The sequence below is a fragment of the Primulina tabacum genome, chromosome 11 (assembly GCF_025594145.1).
Source record: "Primulina tabacum isolate GXHZ01 chromosome 11, ASM2559414v2, whole genome shotgun sequence".
Taxonomy (NCBI): domain Eukaryota; kingdom Viridiplantae; phylum Streptophyta; class Magnoliopsida; order Lamiales; family Gesneriaceae; genus Primulina; species Primulina tabacum.
In genome coordinates, this window is record NC_134560.1 from 35,996,591 (window position 1) to 36,018,507 (window position 21,917).

General features: G+C 35.5%; 1 protein-coding gene across 2 annotated transcripts; it reads right to left on the reverse strand.

Annotated features, from left to right (window-relative positions):
• Positions 1-1,227: 1,227 nt before the first annotated feature.
• On the reverse strand, positions 1,228-7,417 carry LOC142519532 (homeobox protein knotted-1-like 1). 2 transcript variants are annotated; one of them, XM_075622576.1, is made up of 6 exons: positions 7,172-7,417; positions 6,521-6,976; positions 6,224-6,337; positions 5,895-6,066; positions 1,941-2,191; positions 1,228-1,591 (listed from the first exon to the last, which is right to left on the reverse strand). In XM_075622576.1, the coding sequence occupies exons 2-6, from the start codon at positions 6,755-6,757 to the stop codon at positions 1,388-1,390; spliced, it is 978 nt and encodes a 325-aa protein (XP_075478691.1). In that variant the 5' UTR covers positions 6,758-6,976; positions 7,172-7,417; the 3' UTR covers positions 1,228-1,387. The 2 variants fall into 2 exon arrangements, with proteins under 2 accessions (XP_075478691.1, XP_075478690.1); XM_075622575.1 differs by lacking the exon at positions 7,172-7,417 and having other exon boundaries at positions 6,521-7,165.
• Positions 7,418-21,917: the final 14,500 nt, after the last annotated feature.

A 21,917-nucleotide genomic window follows, 5' to 3' on the forward strand; every position in this document is an offset into this window, starting at 1 on the left:
GACGGATCTCCGACTCGACCTAACCCATGAAATTTTTTACTAATATATATCTAAAATATTATTTTTCATTGCAAGAATATCATTTTATGTTAGTTATATATGGAAAAAAATTGTGTAACATATGTTGATTTGAGTGAAAAATATTCGACTCGTGAAAATTATTATTTTTATGTCCAAAGTATTATTTTTCATTGCAAGAATATAATTTTATGTTAGTTATTTTATGCATAAATATTGTAAATATATGTTACTTTGAGTGAATATATTTTACTCATGAAAAATATTATTTTTTATGCAATAAATTGTTTTTCACTACAATAATATCATTTTTTTATTATTAGCTACGTTATGAAGAAATATTATGTAATATATACTGATTTGAGTGCAAAGCATTTGATTTATGAAAAATATTACTTTTTACCTTTAAAGTATTATTTTTCACTGCAATCATATATCAGAAATCGGCCTATAACCCGACCTCTCTCACTCATGTATATTTGATTGTAAACCAGATTGATTGCCCCTAAAGAAAAGGAAAAGAGCGACCGATTTTCTGCCTCTATTCACAGTTTGTGACCTAAGCTCTCTCATGCTAATTTTCTTGGCTGCTAAATTTTAGAAACCTAAATTTCAGGTTGGTCGCTGAATTAGTGACCGAATATATTCATCTTTCGCAAATTTAGAGAACATATTTTATAAATCGGTCTCGAATGTAAACTTGATCGCCATAATAACCTCTTACCTCGTGATATTTATTTTGCATACCGTATAAAATAAGAGTCCACGTAGTCGAAATGAAATTTACGATGAGCATTACCATTAGCGGGAATTTTTTTTAAAACAATAGTTTTGCAGTGTTTTCAGAACCAGATCGGACGGTTCGATTGATTCGACCGAAAAGCGATCACTAGTCCGGTCCGAAACACCTAAAAACCTTTTTAGAGGTCAAACAGTACAAACCCGATCAAAAACTGATTGAACCGACAATGAACCGGATTGAACCGGTTTTCTGAATTTTTTATTTGTTTTTGAAAAAGTAGTTTTTTAAAACCATAAATTTTAAATTTGGATAACTATATTTTTTTAAGCAAAAACTTGTTTGAGACGATCTCACTAATCGTATTTTGTGAGACGAATCTCTTATTTAGGTCATCCATAAAAAAATATTACTTTTTATGCTAAGAATATTACTTACCAAACGGTTGAACGGTCGATCACCGAATCGGTTAATGAAAACATAGGTATTGCATGAGTTTAGATTGGTTTGCATTGAATTAGAAATGACCTACTATGGAGTCCTTTATCATAAACATCATCCTTATAATTACAGCATCGCATCATCACTATGCTACAATGCTTGGAATTTGGTAGGACTAGAAGAGCTGTTCTACAACAAGACTTCGTTTTCAAGACCCTCTGAACCGTGGATAATATTATAGTTGTGATTAATGCCACCACTCACACCTTCCATAACAGCAAATCTCATGTCTTCCGACGGTCTCCAGTGCCGTTTTCGTTGATTGATGAACCAGTTATTGATCTGCTTCTGGTCTAATGCTGTCGTCTCTGATAGCATATTTTTCTCCTCTTCCTGCGGTGTCATCACATAATGATATATCATATGCATATATATAAATAGCAAATCAAAACTTAATCTGGATCTATATATATATCAAGATTCCATGTGTAATTGGTCTAAGAATATGTATATTTCCCTCCTTAGCTTCCTCCCACGCCCCTCGACGTTTAATATCTTCATTTATACACTTTCTTGAGCCATCTCATGTTAAAACCCAATAGATATCTAACAATATTGCAGGTCATTATAACTTGGTGAAGTATATATTCTGTATTGAGTAAATACACATTTCTTCCAACGAAAAGCTTATTTTTTTTTGGATAACAGATTCTCCATCGAAGAACGAGAGAGTAGAGGATACCGTCGGATATGGCCACCTATAATGCGTGTTCCACCAATGGAGCAAGGCTGTTCTAGCATTCTTTGGGAGTTTTCCCTTCTTCCTTTTCTTCAAGAACTCTTTTCTCAAACTGCTGAGATACCCGCTATATTTGCGCATGAGCATTTGTTTTAGCTCCTCGTCTCCTTGTTGGTTAAAACAGGATTTTAAGCTTTCAGGCGCCTCGAGTTCACCACAACTTACGTCCTCATCGGACCGACCACCAACATCATCTGGGAAGGAGGAAGATTAAAAAGATCATAACATTTTTTTAGAATACAATTAATGGACTTATTCAGGCCAAATGTACATTGTTCTAGCTCAAATCAAATGTAAAAATATGGGAAAAGACCATACCAGATAGAAAATCAATAAGACCAGAAGTAAATTTATTTAACAATAAATAACCAAAATAGTTCAAATGAAAGGGCAAACAAGTTCAAGTTTCATTTGTCCAACACCTAATGAAGTAAAAATTAGCTATCATCATACATGGAAGCTGTTGAACTCGGCTGCGAAAGCTGCCACCAAATGACTTCTACATTAAAACCCTAAAACAACTATTTTAGATAAATGATGACAGTTCACTGATGTGTTGCCAATCAATGTGAAAGGGGCATCTCTCATGTTCGTCTTTCTTCATATATACTCGACTCTTGCTTCTTATGAGTATAACTTAATTCAATAAACATAATAGAAGCCACACTAATCAGTAGTACACATGGATTCCAACTTTAAACAGATACATACCGAGAAAGATAAATGAAACATTCGAATTCAAAATTGTAGATAATTACATTAAAATCGACATTAATGATATTCTATAGAAAGAAAAAACATTTATCATTCAAACTAGCGAAAATTCGCTGTTCTGTATACATCAGGTAATGACCTAAATTACAAGATTGATAGTTGAAAAGTTCTTGTCTGATAGGTGAGAAATATTTATACACAGCCTCACATTGGTTAGAAGTATTATCAGAAGATACACGATCCAAAGGATAATTTATCTTCCATTTATTCTTGCTTCCTTTAACTCACACTAATCTTATAAGTTAATAGATGTAGCTCATCTGAACTCCATACATCCACTCTTTCTAAGCATGAATAATGTAATTATACATCTCTTACCTACATTCATATGCATTAATCTACCGACTTTGTCTACCGACTTCGTTCATGTATTTTATATCAAATACATCCTTTAAATTCGCCCTTTTACCGAAAAGCCGAACTCAGATCCGGTCCATATTTAAATTCTTCCAAGTTCCCACTACCTCTAATTGTCATGCCTGATTTCTTGAAAATGTCGAAGCTTTTTTCTACAAATTTCTTATTTTAGAGTACGCCAAAATATTTTTGCATCGGATTACACTTGAAGCAAAAACATATTTCTTGAAATAACACAATCGTCTTGAACAATTTCTCAAAAAATTTTACTACACGTTGAAGATAACATCTCAATTGATCAATTAATTTCACCTAAACCATGTTTCAATCAAGAATCTGTAAACAAGAACATAAACAAATGAATCCAAATATTTGAGCGTAGACCGTAGATACAAGTTCAAATTTATTCAGGAAATATATCTCACAGCAAGAATTAATGTTTAAAGCAAATCTACATGAAATTTGTGTTAGAGTAGATGCCTGCAAGCCAACGGTTGGCTAGGGAATTTATTGACTCAAGTGAAATAAACAATCTTTATTTTAATATAATTTAACTTTTAATGATTTCGTTATACTTTATCTGTATACCCATGCAAACAGCATAGATAAAGTCCTTGATTATGCTTTAATTCAAATGAATCGTAATTCGTTGTTGAAACTCATTTGTAAACACTGCATATTCTAAATTCGTTCCTAGTCGATTCAGTCGCCTAAAACAGGGATAAAGGTCGCTTGAGCTCGAGACTAGCATCTGTGATGTTGTGTACTGCGTTTCTTGGTAAGGGCATAGAGATGTCCAAACATGCAGATGGGTAGTCATATGATGATTATACCGAACAACCCTCCCTCGAACTTTCCAAGTGGTTATCATTCATCGAGAGGATAAGTCCGTGGTTATGATTGTACACCATTAGTCCTTACGACCCGGGACAACACTGAGGCTCTATATGCTAGGGCTGTGCTTTGACCCGTTTAGCGGCTCCAGGAGAGTCATCAGGTGGCGAGGTTGGGTACAGTTGCGACACATATAGGAGCCAGTGAATTGTAGTCGGGGATTCACCGCTCACCTACGGGTGTGGATATCCTATGTGATCTAATGAAATAATAGTGCATGGAATCTCTGGCCAGAATACGAGATGTACGTTGGAGAAGGAGTTCTCCAAATAGTACACGCGATGCCACTATTATAGTTATCACATAGTTATCGAATTAATATGAAACCCTCGATGAACCAATGGTTGCAGATTCGATCGGGATATATGAGATGAAGGGACCGTACTGTACGTTAATCATAATCGGCTGGTTCTTGCAGGCACTATCAGTGATACCTAGGGGATCATGGGGCGATGCTACTAGACGCTCTTACCATGATCTGATGGGTGCAATCAGAAATTAGTTCTGACATTCTTGATCAAGGCGTTGATGAAAAGAATGGGGCTAACTAGGGTAAGCCCAGATAAAGGATTATGTCCTGAATCACAAAGAGTTGTGAACCCACGGCTAGCTGTATCCCTGAACCATTGAGGGTCACACAAGCACTGGATCGTTTGTTCCCGTTGAGAGAATAAATTCAATGTGTTGAATTTATAAGATAGTAAATTCAAGAAGTTGAATTTATGAAATTTGGAGAGAATAAATTCAAGAAGTTGAATTTATATTATATAGTAAATTCAAGGAGTTGAATTTATGATAATTAAATTTTGAGAGAATAAATTCAAGGAGTTGAATTTATAAAATTTGAGAATTTAATTTATTAAACTCAAATGTTGGGTTTATTAAATATTAAATTTTGGAGGTGATAAATTCAAGGAGTTGAATTTATAATTTTAATAATAAATTTAAATGTTGAGTTTATTATGAATTTAATTTATTAAACTCAAAAGTTGAGTTTATTAAATATTAAATTAAATATGATGAGAAATATGTTTAATGGGCTTGTAGGAGTACAAGTCCAACATATTAAATGATTAAAGTTCTTAATGGACTTTAATATAATTAATTAAACTAGTTTAATTAGTCCATTTAATTAACAAAGCCCATTGGATTTAATTAAGGAACCTAAATCCATAATTATGGAATTTAGGTTAAAGGATCTTGTTTTATAATATATAAATAAAAAGTGGTAGCCTCCAAGTCTCCCAATCTTTGTGACTCAAGAGAATTGCTTAAAAAGTTCCTCCAAAATATTTTGGCCAATTTTCAAGAAAGGAGATTTGAGTCTCTCTCAAAAATTTTAGATCTCAACGTAAAAACTTCTTTCAAATATTCTAATGCTATTTGAAAGAGGAACAAATCTTCTGGTCATGAACTTGATAGAACAAGACTCGAAGAAAGTTCGTAGGGAATTCATCAAGAGCTATCTCCGCTAACCCCGGAATAGTTGGAGCCGTGTGAATCGTTCACCAAAGGTATATTACTAAACATCCTATGTATGTTTATTAATTAAAATCATACGAGCGCCCAAAGCAAAACCTATTTTGATTGCCAAAATAAAATAAAATTTTTAAACTTCCGGTGCGTTGGGGTGCGTAGAAAACCGAGATCCAACAATTTGATGCTCAAGAAACTCATAAAACAAAACAAGATGTTCACCATTCTGCAATCAAAACATCAGTGCATTTAATATCTATCTTAATTCCAGTGTAATTCACTAGAAATCATCAAGATGGAAGTGAAATAGAGAACTGAGCCTGGTCCAAAACAGATAAATACATAAAAATTATATTGGAAATCTAAAAATTATGGCGGAAGAAGGTTTGGACGTACCTGTAGAATGATAGTTAATAGGTGTTGATGAAGGATTAGAAGTGACAGAAGGTAGGGTTTCTTTGCAGAGATCATTGAGCTGAGATTCAATGCTGCTTAAGAAACCTGTGGCTTCATCAAATGGTTTGGAAAGTTCCTCCTTGTATTTGTGTAGAACTTCACAATATGATTTCTTCAAAACAAAAAAACAAAAAACAAAAAAGAACCGATGTATATGTCCATGATTAGCTTATGTAGAAAAAATCACAAGAAGGAAAGATATTGTAATATAATAAAAACGTACACCCTTCCCCCAATATCTTATCATAATAATTTGACTTCTCTTTTACCATGAACTCATCAAGCTCGGGATCAGTTCCAATCTCACTGCTGCAAGATGATAAAGGGTAGTTTTCTTTGCTGATTTCCTCAAGAAGTGAAACCATTTCTGGTGGTGCTCCCACCTCCAAAGAAAAAACCCATGTAAAAAAGTCAGTTCCCAGATCGATGCACATACATGTAGGAACTTTTATTATTTACCATTATTATATATAAAAGAATGGTAAAAAACAGTGCCTGAGCGCGCGCGTGTGTAAAATTTGTTCCCAACTACACACACAGCCAGTGAACAGAAAAAGTTATTTCACCTTTCTGCACTCAACATAAGCAGATAATAAATCAGGATAAAGAGGGTGATATGCAATCTGCGCCTTGATTATATCTGACATCTCAATTCCTCTTATGCCTCCATGAATTTCCGCAACTTCTGCTGCTAAAACCATCTGTTGATTTTGCCGATCACTGAGCCCAACACCGATAATGTTACCGACATCTCCATTGAAACCAGTATCAACAGAGGAATGAAATCCGTATAACTCATCCATTAGTCTCACCACCAACAGTTGTTTTCGGATTTGAAACTGAGAAACAACTGTGGTTTCCTCACATATTTTCTCGATTAGCACACAGCCACGTTATTGCGTGTTTTTGTGTGCGAAAACAGAAACCCACATGCCAGACGTAACCCTTTCACTTGGAAACTGTGATGGACATAGAATTCGTGAAACTGGGTCGAAGCAAGATAATGGGAGAAAATCCAACACCTATTAAAAAATTTGAAAAAGACCAGACCTTTACGTTTAATCTGCTGCAGACACTTATAGGGAAAGACATAGAAACACAGGAAAAACACGCACAACACACATTGAGATAGGAAATTAGGGTGGTTGGTTATAGGAAAGAACTAAAGAGAGAAGAGATCAGGCACACGTTCTCTCACTCTGCCTAACAGTACGTACCTTAACTAGGATTATAGGATAGTACTGCCTGTGAAATCATTCAAATATGGATTATTACACTGTAAAAAGAGAGATCTCGATGGTTTTGATTGTTTAAATGACAAGATATTCCGCCACCTTTCGAGAGATGATTGGTGGGAGGAAGTGCAGGGAATAGAGTACTGACATGGATACTACTGTTTACTTGACTTTTGACTATGTACTGCTTTTCAGCTCTTGTCTGTCACAGGAAGAGAGAAGCAATACTCCCAGTAGGGGTGGAGGTTTAGTCCATTGTTCACGGTGCTCTACATTCTCAGACACAACATATACATATTTATTATTCAAAGAAAAAATTATTTCACAAAAGTTGCATTTAAAATATATATATTCAATTCATTAGTAATTTCGGTGATACGCCAAGAACATATTGAGTTGGAAGGGACGAAAACCAGAACCAAAGGTGGTGACCTTACAAGGAAGAGGGTTTTCCGAAGAGAAAGTACATGGACTGTATGTTTCTGTTGTTTTATGTAATGGTTCAGTCAGATTTTATTAAATTTCGATTGGTTCTCTCTTTTTTAAATACCTAATTCATATAATTTCGTTGTTTTTCTAGGAAAAAATGTCTTCATTCTATAAGTTTTACAACAATATATATATATATATATATGTATATTTGCAATAAAAAATAATATTTTTTCATAAAACTAATCGAGTTAAAAAATTTTAATAAAGGTCCTAACTATTAAAAGATATCCCGTGACATTCATTTATATTTAACGATACAAAATTAAAAATGATATTATTATTTACTTATATGATTCGGATTAGAATGACTATATTATCATGTGTGAATATTCAATATCATATCAAAATTAAATAAGTCATTAATATTTTTTAATACATATATTGAAATGAAAAAAATGTTTAAAATATAGAGAATCAACATTTTAGAAGACCAGTTATGAAGATTAAAATATAGATTAATATAGATAGCTATGTTTAAAGATTCCGGCCATGGATAAAAAAAAAATGACATTTTGTTTTATAAAACTGATCAATTATTATTTTTAAAAAATGACATTTTACAATATATTTTAAATATAATTGGGAGTTTTTTTTTAAAAAAATAGTTGATCAGGTCTATTTTCCCAAATATCGATGATAAAAAATGGTGCATCAATCGGAGAAAACTGTCGGTAGAAGAATTGTCAGCAAATGGTACCAACAAGAATTGTTAGCAAATGGAGCATTAAATTTGACAACTGTGAGTTGTCAAATTTGGCTAAATAAATTTGACGAAAATAACGTGTTTTCACACTGACACGACATGGGCGTGAAAAATGAACCAAAATGGCGCTTAGTAGAAGAGATGTGAGCCAAGCATGCGCAACTAGGACAGAAAGATTGGCGCACATGCGCCCTCAAAGCCGCGCACATGCGTGGCCCATGCAGTGAGACTCGCGCATATGCGCGTTCCTCCCCTCATTCTGAAATCATCCCTTTTTCGAGTTTTCTCTCATCCTATAGCATTTGAGTGCTTAGTTCTATAATATGTGTGACGTGTTTGTTCTCCTGTATTAAGAGAGTGCATGTTCTTTTTGAAAACACAGTGAGTGAGTTTTACACCGTAAAATATTATAGTGGAATTCTTTTATCTTGCCTGTGGTTTTACCCTAATAATTTTTAGGGGATTTTCACGTAAATCTCGGTGTCCAGTTTATTCTTTATTTTCGGGTTTATTATCTCAAATCACCGCAAGTGGGACAAACAAGTGGTATCAGAGCCTTGGTTTAAAATTTCTTAAAATTCTGAGTATGCTCTGTGGTTGCAGCCTAGACTGATCTTCCACATCAGAAAAGATTTTTTGAGATTTTTTTATTAAGGCGGGATTATTTTGTTCAGTCTACTAAATTGTTGTAGACATGATAGCGGGCAGGTAAGAGCTAGCAAAGTTCAACGAAAGCAATTTTATGCTGTGAAAAATAAAGATACAAGCAGTTTTAAGAAAGCAGAATTGCTTGGCGGTTATTGAAGATAGACCGGTGGAAATTACGGATGATAGAAAGTGGAATGAGATGAATGACAATGTTGTTGCCAATTTACACTTGGCTATAGCAGACGAAGTACTGTCAAGTATCTCTGAGATAAAAAAAAGCCAAAGTTATCTGGGATATTCTGACAAAGATGTACGAGGTCAAGTCACTACACAACATGACTTTCCGAAAGAGAAGGCTTTATACTCTTCGGATGGTGGAATCCTCATCGATGACTGATCATATCAATAATAAATACTCTATTTGCCCAACTCACTTTCATGGGACATAAAATAGGGGAAAATGAACGTGCAGAGCTTCTATTTCAAAGTCTACCAGATTCATATTATCAACTTATCAACATAACAAACAATATTCTTATGGGCTTTCTAAGATTCGACGATGTCTTAACTGCGATTCTCGGAGAAGAAAGCCGACGCAAGAATAAGGAAGATAGGTTGGGATCTTGAAGCAGGCAGATGCTTTACCGATGATAAGAAGAAGATTCATGGACCGTGACTCCAGTGGGAGCCAAAGACGAGGTAGATCAAAGTGAGAAGTAAGAAGAAAAATATTTACTGTTTTAAATGTGGCGGTAAAGAGCACTTCATGAAAGAGTGTACGATTATCGACAAGAGTTCTCAAGGAAATGTGGCCAGTACTTCAGGCGATTGTGAAATATTATTCAGCGAAGCGGCAAAAGTTGCAGAAGGCAAGCACAAATTTTGTGAAACATGGATTATGGATTCAGGAGCGACATGGCACATGACGTCTCAGAGAGAATGGTTTGATCATTATGAACCAGTCTCAGGAGGATCTATATTAATGAGAAATGATCATGCATTGGAAATCGGTGGGGCCGGTACTATCAAAATAAAATTGTTTGATGTCACCATTCGCATCATACAGGAGGTACGACATGTGAAGGGACTGACGAAAAATCTTCTGTCCTTGGGGCAATTGGATGATATTGGGTGCAAAACCCGCATCGAGAACGGTATCATGAAAATTGTGAAGGTTGCGCTTGTGGTTATGAAGACGGAAAAAGTTGCTGCAAATCTGTATGTACTTTTGGGAGAAACACACAAAGTGGTAGAACTAGTTGTTGCATCAATTGGTCCAGGAGAAGAATTAACAATGTTATGACGTAGAAAGCTCGGGCATATGTCAGAACGAGGGTTGAAAATTCTCTCAGAACGGAAGCTGCTACCGTAACTTACCAAAGTGTCACTACCCTTTTGTGAGCACTGTGTTACCAGTAAACAACACAGATTAAAATTTGGCACTTCTACTGCCAGGGGCAAAAGCATATTGGAACTGATTCATTCGGATGTTTGGCAAGCACCGGTCGTATCCCTAGGAGGAGCGAGATACTTTGTCTCGTTCGTTGATGATTTCTCTAGGAGATGTTGGGTGTATCCAATCAAGAAGAAATAAGATGTTTTCCAGATCTTCAAAGATTTCAAAGCGCGGGTTGAACTTGATTCAGAAAAAAATCAAGTGTTTTAGGACTGACAATGGAGAAGAATATACCAATGACGAATTTGAAGCATATTGTCAACGTGAGGGCATCAAAAGGCAGTTTACGATAGCTTACACTTCTCAACAGAATGGAGTGGCGGAGCGGATGAACAGAACCGTGTTGGACAGAACAAGAGTTACGTTGAGGACTGCGGGTCTAGACAAGTCATTTTGAGCGGAAGCAGTTAAAACCACTTGTTATATTATCAATCGTTTTCCTTCAGTGGCGATTGATCTGAAGACTCCGATAGAGATGTGGACCGGAAAGCCGACAGACTATTCTCATTTGCATACATTTGGAAGTCTTGTGTACGTTCTATACAATGAGTAAGAAAGATCGAAGTTAGATTCAAAATCTAGAAAATATATCTTCTTGGGCTATGCTGATGGAGTTAAGGGGTTTCGCTTGTGGGATCCTACTGTTCACAAGCTTGTCATCAGCAGGGATGTTATTTTCGAGGAAGATAAAGTAAAGAGAGACAAAGGCACACTGAATTCAGAAACTACTATATTTAAGATGGTGAATAAGACAGATGAATGTCAAATTTCTTGTGAAGCAGTACTAAAGCACGAAGAACAAGAATATGTTGAGTCTGAGGTTTCCAATGCGAGGCAGTCAACTCGAGATAGAAGACCACCGGGTTTGCTTTCAGATTATGTCGCTGAAAGCAATATTTCATATTGTCTATTATCAGAAGATGGTGAGCCATCGAGTTTTCACGAGGCTACTCAAAGCTCGGATGTATCCTTGTGGATGGTAGCAATGCAAGAAGAGTTGGAGGCATTAGACAGAAACAAAACTTGGGATCTTGTTACACTACCACAAGAAAGGAAAGCCACTGGAAACAGATGGGTCTATAAGATCAAGCGTGATGGCAATAGCCAAGTGGAGCGGTATCGTGCTAGATTGGTGGTAAAATGATATGCTCAGAAAGAAAAATTGACTTCAATGAAATATTTTCACATGTGGTTCGGCTTACAACAATCAGAGTAGTGTTGGTATTGTGTGCGGTGTTTGACCTACATCTAGAACAGCTAGATGTGAAAACGGTATTTATTCATGGAGATTTTGAAGAAGAAATCTATATTCTCCAGCCAGAAGGTTTTACGGAAAAAGGCAAAGAGAACTTGGTTTGAAGGTTGAACAAATCTATGTACGGTCTGAAACAGGCGCCAAGGTGTTGGTAAAAGAGATTTGTTTCCTATATCAAGAGCCTTGGATACAACAAATTGAGTGCAGACCCTTGTACATATTTCAAGAGGTCTGTCTGGTGATGATTATATTATTTTGTTGTTGTATGTGGATTCCATGTTGGTAGCAGGTCCCAACAAAGATCAGGTCCAAGGATTGAAAACACAATTGGCTAGGGAATTTGATATGAAGGACTTGGGACCAGCAAACAAGATTCTAGGGATGCAAGTTCACCGAGACAGAAGTAACAGAAAAATTTAGCTTTCCCAGAAAAGTTATTTGAAGAAAATCTTTCAACGCTTCAACATGAAAGATAGTAAGCCAATATCGACCCCTCTTCCTGTTAACTTCAAGTTATACTCCGAGATGTGTCCTAGCAGTGAAGCAGAGAGGATGGAGATGTCTCGAGTACCGTATGCATCAGCAGTGGGAAGTTTGTTATTCGCTATGATCTGTTCAAGACCGGACATTGCTCAAGCTGTGAGAGCAGTTAGTCGGTATATGCCGAATCCTGGACGAGAGCATTGGAGCACTGTCAAGAGGATCCTTAGATACATTAAGGGTACCTTAAATGCTAAATTATGTTATGGAGGATCAGATTTTACACTCAGGGGCTATGTAGATGCAGATTATGCAGGTGATCCTAATAAGAGGAAATCTACTACTGGTTATGTGTTTACACTTGTAGGGGGAGCAGTAAACTGGATTTCAAAACTGCAAATAGTTGTGGCGTTATCTACGACGGAGATAGAATACATGGCAGCTACTCAAGCTTGCAAGGAGGCAATATGTATTAAAAGGTTATTGGATGAGATCGGACACAAACAAGAGAATGTTCCTTTGTTTTGTGACAGTCAGAGTACCTTGGACATCGCAAAGAATCTAGCCTTTCATTCCAGGACTGAACACATTGGAGTTCAATTTCACTTTGTGCGAGAAGTAGTAGAAGAATGAAGTGTGGATATGCAGAAGATTCATACAAAAGATAACATAGCTGATTTTCTGACCAAGCCAGTTAACACTGATAAGTTTGAGTGGCGTAGATCCTCAAGTGGGCTAGCAGAAACGTAAGCAGCAAGGAATGGAAAGATTAAAAAGATGTGTGGAGATGTGTTTGATTCTCAATCAAATCTCCAAGTGGGAGAAATGTCGGTAGAAGAATTGTCAGCAAATAGTACCGACAAAAATTGTCAGCAAATGGTGCATTAAATTTGACAATTGTGAGTTGTCAAATTTGACTAAATAAATTTGACGGAAATGTGGCGGAAATTAATAACGTGTTTTTAACGCTGACAGGAAGCTCTATAGATAGAGCTCTCTCCCCTCACATTCTGAAATCATCCATTCTTCGAGTTTTCTCTCAACCTATAGCATTTGAGTGCTTAGTTCTATAATATTTGTGAGGTGTTTCTTCTCCTGTATTAAGAGATTGTGTGTTCTCTTTGGAAACACAGTGAGTGAGTTGTACACCATAAAATATTATAGTGGAATTGTTTTCATCTTGCCCGTGGTTTTTACCCTAATAATTTTTAGGGATTTTTCACGTAAATCTCGGTGTTCAGTTTATTCTTTATTTTCGAGTTTATTATCTCAAATTACCGCAAGTGGGACCAACAAAAACATTGAATCCCTTACCATAGGTAAATTGTCTTGTTTACCATGTATGGTTACTTTCAATTAAAGAACTCTGATTTATCTTCCAGCCTGATGTTTTAAAAGAGATCTCGGTGAAATGATAATTAAATTGACCATTTGTTTTCACTTTGAGCTTCTTTGGTTTCTAAGAAAGCTATTGTTACACAAGAGACATATTTTTTTTCCTCTACAAACCTAGTGGAAAATCTCCATTCTAATCGATGTTGTGTTCTTCACGATTCATTTTATCACGATATGTTGTTTATATTGGAACGATAATATTATTAATTTGTTGTTCATGCTTCCATCAAAAGCTATAACTGTAGGATTCAACACTTGTCATTTTACCAAAAGTTATAGCTGGTGTTAATGGAGCAACTCAAATCTTTTAAATTGTACAGCAGAACAAGCATCGCGTTTCAATTGCTCTACCAGCAGCAAGGACAATTATTGCACTCAACAATCTTCCTCCCAACAATGGCATTCCTTGTAATCAATGAAATTCATACCCGTGAACTTGGCCTGATATTAATTGTAGGATCGAACACTTACTGCTTTATCAAATATTATAGTTGCATGGTGGTAATGATGAAACTCAAATCTTTTAAATGATACAGTAACACAAATACTACGTTTTGATTACTCTATCAGCAACATAAACAAATATTTCACTCAACAACACTAATATTTATTATCATGGTGAGATGTTGCCCTTTCATTTCTTGGTATAGAATTGTTTATTAGTATTTTTTTCTTACATGTTCATTTGTTAGTGTCTCAATCCTATAGCTGAACTTTACGTCACACGACATAAATGATATTCAAGTGTGTTGTTAATGTTTTATAGAAATAACATATGTCAGATCCTCTATTTATAAATAATCCCACTAATTGCCTACAAGCTTTTCTCTTGTTGCATTGTATTTCATATATGTATTTATGATTTAATGATTGAAAGTTTAATTATTTGGAGACATAAATTTTCAAAATCTTTGTTTGAAAGTGTAATTATTTGGAGACATAAATTTTCAAAATATTTTAAAGAAAATTTTAAATTGTCTTTATTTGATTTTGGGTGACGCATGGCTGAAAGTATAAAACGTAGGACTATAACTGGGGTTGTAGCATTGGTTTCTTGTCTTGCCAAAGAATGATATAATCTGAAAATGTCAGATTTTTAGGTGGAAAAATTTACAGTGGGACGTGAAATAAAATGACACTATGTGGGCTAAGGTTGGACTAAAAATTTGTGATGATGACCAAACAGAGCCACACAAGTTTTTTTCTCAAATTGGTTATAGAAAACAAAGGTGGTGAAAGATGTGAAAAAACGGAGTGACTTTTCAACAAACAAGAGGAAAAAAAAAAGAATACACAGAACTTGAACGACTCGATAAAAAAACAAGAAGATCGTCTGAAAAAATAAGCTCAAGTATCAAAAAGAAGACTCAAAATCGAATCGGATAATGACAAAGAAACGTGGAAATCAGAGTCCAGATACGACGGAAGCATTGTTGAACTTAATCGAAGAAATTGAAGCAAAGAAAATAAAAATAAAATGAAAAGAAACTGAATGAGGCGAAAATCAAGCAAAAAATTTAAGGGGTTGAATAAATTACGTTTGTTTAAAATGATAAATAAGTTATGAAACGATATTTTCTATTGAATAAGAAGAGAAATAAATTGTGTTTCTATATTTATTTGCAAAATTTGCAACGATTCATAGCGCATCTACATTTGTTATCCATGTGCAACTCATATGCTTATTAGTAGTAAATATTATACAATTTTCAAAACTCATTGACCATTTATAAATCATTTAAAATAATATAATAAATATTTTAAAAAAATTGGCGAGTTAGTCCGGCATGACCCGTAACCAAAACGGGCCGAAAAAATCATAACCCATTTCTTCTTTTTCCAGTGGCGAGGCGCGAGCTACACACATGTGTTCCAATAGGTCAGGCTTGTTACTCTAGCCGAAAAATCCATCAAATTACAAATGCACATAAGAATTGCTTAGTAACACCCCAACATTTTCCATCCAGAAATTGTTGGGACGACCCAACTCATAATCTCATTACAATATCAATTGCTTCAATTTTTCATATGGATAAAACTCTTTTGAAAAATAAATAAAATTATATTTGAAGGATCGGTTCTAACACCTGCGAGGGTGCTTCAAACACAATATTCTTCATGAGCTTCAATAGCTCATGTCTAAGAATGTAAACACTGATGAATTAGATCGAGTTTTGTTTTAAACCAAGTGAAAAATTCTCGAAATAATCATTTGTTAAGAAATCTGACTAATTTGCAAGCCTTTTAACTTGTGTGAACTGAATGACTGAAATAAGGGGGATCAGTCGAACTGATCAAATCAGTTTGAAAACAATAATTAAAGAGTTAAGTACACAAGATATGTTTATAGATGTTTGGAGACTTCAACTGCTCCTACATCACCCCTTCTACCACCTCGGGTAGGTTCCACTAGAAGATTTGGATTTATACAATGTCTTGTACAAATCCACTCAGTTTAGGACTTACGCTACTGCCTAACTGAACTCCTAGCCTAGACTGAATGCACCACTTTCCAGCCAACACTTGTTTAACGTCTATGTGTTAAAGATTGCATACACAAGTTTAACGTCTTTGTGCAAGACTTACTCAACTTATCAATAAGCTCAACTCTCTGTATATGTGAGTGATTGTGTATGAGTGTGTGAGAACTGATCTATGAATATAACACGACAGTGTTCTCACACACTGAGAGAATTGTGCTTCTAAATCTAAGCTGATAACACGTTGAAGTGTTCCCTCAAATCTGGGCTGATTGTTTCTTGAGCGTGCATTTATACTCTTCATACACTTGTTTGTTGATGGTCTTGAACTTGTATTTATAGAGGCTTCGTGACCGTACATCAAGACTCATCAAATATGTTTGTTGCAGTTGAATATGTTCTTCGATGTTTGAGATGCCCTTTCTGATAGTCATCCTGGAATGTCTTGACTTTAAGCTCTGCTGCAACGTCCATTATTGTCCTTTGACTGGACAATTGCTTTCCTTAATGCGCATAGCTGGATTCTACTTAGATAACCTTATCGTGTTCTGCAAACTGGTCGGCTCCTAACTAATGTTCTGAAGTGGTCAGTTGAACTGATCTTGAACTGGTATGGTGAAATCAGTTGGCTCGTCAGCTGAACTGATTTCACTGCTTCAGTTGAACTGGTCGGCTCGGCTATTCATCAGTTGAGCTCTTCATCAGCTGGCCGAGCTTCTAAAGGTCTTCCGATGAACTATCATAGAATATATTCATGTTTATTTTTGTACTTGAGCCTCATTAGTTGACCTGTACTACCGTGCTTGCTTTATTATATAGCTACTACTGTGTTGGACGTTAGAGAGCAAACTTTGGCAACCCCACGCCCCATGAACATATATTGGTCAATAGGTTTGGTGGACTTAAAACCACCCATGATGTCAACAAGCTCTATATCATGTAAAAATCAGTCATTTTCCTTTCATGTTCATGTTCATGTTCATAACATAAGCACCCATCATCAATATTCATGAGTTTCTTACATATTTAATACATAACAATGGAATATGGTGCTATATTTTCATCAATAAAATACTAACAATGTACATATAGCAATAATCAATAGGAAGTATTTGAAATCATAATATTACTCATGTATTACTTCAAGAACATGCCAACTTACAGTCCAAACGTAAGAACACCGGTTTGAGACGATGTATCTCGCTCCTATACTGTCAAATATATCAAAAATTCAATTACTATGTCTATTCTAGATGAAGTTTGCTCCTCTACATTTATAATAACCAAAATAGATGAAAAATTACACCCTTATGAAGTTCTTGTGATGGAGAACTAAATTCCTACTTCAAAATGAAGAATAGAATGAAGAAGGGAGCCTTGGAGAAAGATTTATTGAAGTTCTCTCGAGTTCCTTGCTGTAAGGAGTTGAGAAATGGTGGAAATGACTTGGAAAAATCGATACTTATCTTTTCTCATGCAAGGCGGCGCTCGGACGGTCATTTTATACCGCCCGGGCGTGGAATGTTCTGTAAAAATACTGAACTTGAATTGCACCAGGCGCTCGGGCGGTCATTTTCTACCGCTCGGGCGCCACCTGTTCTGCCTCTGCGCACTGCGTCATCAAAGATCGCTCCAGAAACGTATTTTTCCTTCATAATTGGAAAAAGTTGTGAACATGAAAGTTGTAGCCCTATATCTTGGCTTGAATCTCCAACTAGTTTCATGTCATTTGGAGGTCTGAGTAAAAAGTTATGCTTATTATCCCAACATGTGTCAGTGAAGAAATGACGATACACACGACACACTTCGGGGCACTTTTGGCTTGTCTTCCACAATGATTTGGACAAAACCCAAAACATGAAAGTTGTAGCATTATATCTTAGCTTTCTAATGGTTATGGCCTCACACAATTTGGATCAATATTCAAATGATTATGCTAAAACCCGTAAAAACTACCACATTTTCATCTCATTTCCTACCAACTTCATTACAATATTTCTACCTACACATCTTATCATCACTATTTAAATACATATTCATTCTCAATACATCATGAACAATATAAAAATCATGTTTAATCTCAATATTGATACTTCAATCATCACGTGAAATCTAATGAGCTAAATAACTACATAATAAACGACATAAACGCATTATTGTCATTTTTACGAGTAACCGGGCATTACAATAATATTCTTTCAGTTCCACCATTCGGAGCAAGGTAATAAATGCAACATATGATATAAAATTGATAATGTCATCTTTATTTTATAGTATTACGAATTTAATGTGCATGCAGATGGAAAAATGTATTCACGTGGACACATACACCTACACACTCTGTGCGAATCATTCGTGATGTACTTGACAAGATGGGAGATTGTCAGGTGTTTACATTATATAAAATATAAATTTGGTATATGTCACATATTATCGCTTGGGTAAATGATTCATCTTTTCATTAATTGTAGTTCAAATGACATGTTTATGACCTCGAAGCTGTGGATGTTTTGTCATTGCCCTTAGAATGTAGACATCTCACTCTAGAAAAGTGTGTGCCCATTAATATGTTTTCACATTGTGGAGATGCATCGTCCAGAACGAGTTCTTTGGCAATTTGGAATGTCACAAAACATTCCAATATCATCACTTGATGGAGATCATTTACATGAATGCTCAAGACGAGGATGCAAAAATTACGATTGGGTCAAACATCATATAGTGATGGTGGATGCGTGGGAAAATCGTCATAATCTGATTGTTGAGAGTGAATTAGTTGAATATTATAGCATGAGATATGATTATGAGACATGGTAAGATTCTATAACTCGACATTTCATATCTCCTATCAAGCCTCAACAAATCGATTACGGTTATCAGCCCGGAGATGCATATTTTAGACGTGTTGTGGTAAGTGCTTGTTAAACAATTTATTTTCAACACTTTGCATTATTCTATTACAATTTATTATGCATGTGTTTGATAAGTTATTTATTTTTATTTTATATTAGAGAGATGAGGCATCAATTTTAAAGAATTTGTTTGGAGGATTCTCTGTTGATGTTGTGAAGCATTAGACAAAGTTGTTAAAAATACTATCCAGACCGGTGAGTTACTGTATGAAATGTCCTTCAGAACACCCAAGCAACAACATCATCATGATAGGTCTTCAAACAGAAGGCGACGACCAAGGGATGATGATGTAGATGATGAACCATCATTCTCGACTCTTGACTGGCGACAAAGCATGAGTACACGATCTCCCACGACTCTTTCTTGGCCTCACACCTCACATGGTACATGTTTTTATTATCTAACTACTTTGTTTAAATTCACATTCATGTTCTTATTCAACAATATATTTATTTCACCTTTAATGGATGATCCTTCGCATGGTACGACTACACAGTTGCCCGTAACTCTCGGCTGGGCTCCCACTTCACATGGTACATTTTAAATATCAAGACAATTTATTTAGATTATCGAAGTATATGTTTGTATTCACCTTCACGTTCTTATTCAACATCATATTTTTTTAACTTTCAGGAGAGGATACTTCGTATGGAGATTCTGTATTTTGAGCTCCACTTGCTTCCTATAGTTTGCCTTCCTCGTATATTAATTGGCCAAATAAGGATTCTTTTAATGTTTCTTTTGGGTTAGGTACTTCGTACACGGATCATGAATTTCAAACTCCACAGCAGGCTTATGAACCTTCTTTTACGAAACTCTTATTTGACGGTCATCGCCAGCAGTATGAAGAAATCCGCCCAAATTATAACATCTCACAAATTTCATACTTGGGATATTCTCATCCTCAATCGCCAAGTCAGGTTCCCCTGAACATTGATATGAACATGTGTTCCAATGTTGGAGTGAATGTAAATGAAGAAGAAGATGTAGAAGAAGAAGTTGAAGTCCCACAGTTGGTGCATAAAAGTAAACGAATCCCAAAGCCACGGGATTGTGGAACTGGACATCGTTTGGGTAGGAAAAAAAATAAAATATTTTAACATATAAGTTATGTATATTGAATACAAGTAAATCTATTTGTTTTGAGTTTTAAATAATTGAAATAATTGATTTGTTTTTTTATTAACGGCATTAAAGTGTGTTTCTAGAATAAATAAGATAAATATGTGCTAAATATGTTATGATAAATATATATTTGTTGATACACAATCTATAATTAGGAAACAATGGTGATTCTATAAAATAAAATACAGAACGAGATGACTTTACACAACAGATAACATATAGATACCTAAAAATTTATTAGCCAAAGAAACAATGACATACCATCAAATTAAACAAAAAAAATGTTCGATTAACATATAAGAATTAGCACGATACAAGAAAAATATACAATTACAATTGTAACACATTGAATTTCCTAGTGTTCCATCAAACATGTAACCAATGAACACGTAAACACTTAAATAACATATTATTTTTTCGTGATGAATGAAATATAAAATTAAAAGTTAAAAAAAATTACCTTTACATGTTCTGATTACGACGTTGTTGTGATGAGCTTTCTCGCTGGATGTGTTGCCTTTCTCGTGTGGAAGGCAGGTCCATATCATTTCTGATTCTTGTAGTTCGGTCTTTCCCTTTTCTCCGTCTTTGACGCCTATTTGGGTTGTGGCACAATTCGAATATTGGTTCATCCAATATTCCTCATCGGCAATTGGACGAAATCTTCCATCGTACGTGTCTACGTATTCACTCATCTGAAACCAATGTTGTACAAATTGCGTAGGATCTAATCCATACCATTTGGCGGTACATATTGCATGTGAACACGGAATTCCAAATATAGTCCATTTTCCGCATGAGCATTCATTAAGACTGAGGGTCACAACTTGTACACATTCACCCCGACCTTGTCGCCTCCCCCCCTCCGTGACAACGGATGCCGATTGGTCTCTAATCTCGGTACGAGCAACAATATGTTCACTAGATCACGAAGATCATCTCTCATACAATCGAAAGGCGTAATCAGGCCAAGGCTAATTGTTCTGAATCATACGTTGATTTCGTGTGATACGATCGATGAAATACTGCACGCAACGATTGAATGTCAACTGAACTAACGCTAATACAGGAAGTCGACGAGCACCCTTCAAAACAGAATTAAGACACTCTGAAATGTTGTTCGTCATAACACCACGTCGCCATCCCCTATCGTGAGCAAGAGTCCAATTGTGTTTATCAATTTCAGATAGATAAACAAAAGCTCTTGATTCGAGATTTTTAATTCATCCATGATGGCATCAAATTTACGTATTTGATGTTGTGTGCCTGCTTTCCAACATAGATCTTTTAGGTGCACATTTTTGAAATGTGTATTGAAATTAGAACATACGTGTCTAAGACAAAAACGATGTACGCCACGTGGATGTATAAAATCGGGTATCTCCTCAATAACATTAATGATGCCACGATGTCTATCGGAGATAAGGCACACACATGTGGATCCTCGATGTCTATCGGAGATAAGGCACACACATGTGGATCCTCGAACCACATGCTTGCATAGAAGTTCCAAAAATCATTTCCAGGAGTCGTATGTTTCCTCATCGACAATGGCAAATGCTAAGGGTAAGATTTGGTTGTTTGCATCTAAACTCACAGTTATAAGCATCTTGTGCTTATACTTCGTGTACAAATAAGTACCATCAACAATAATTATTTTTCGACAATGTCGGAACCCATCTATACATTGTCGGAAGGCCCAAAACACGTAGTTTAACACCTTCAATTCAGAATTGTATCTCGGTAAATGGTTCCACTGTACAATAGTGCCTGGATTGTAC

Bases quoted from the DNA above. Each gene is read 5' to 3' on its own strand.
- LOC142519532 (XM_075622576.1), bottom strand. From the start codon at position 6,757: ATGGATGAGTTATACGGATTTCATTCCTCTGTTGATACTGGTTTCAAT. The intron at 6,067-6,223 runs GTAAAAGAGAAG...TTTGTTTTGAAG, and splicing joins CCGAGCTTGATGAGTTCATG to AAATCATATTGTGAAGTTCT. The intron at 1,592-1,940 runs GTATCCTCTACT...ATGACACCGCAG, and splicing joins ATAGGTGGCCATATCCGACG to GAAGAGGAGAAAAATATGCT.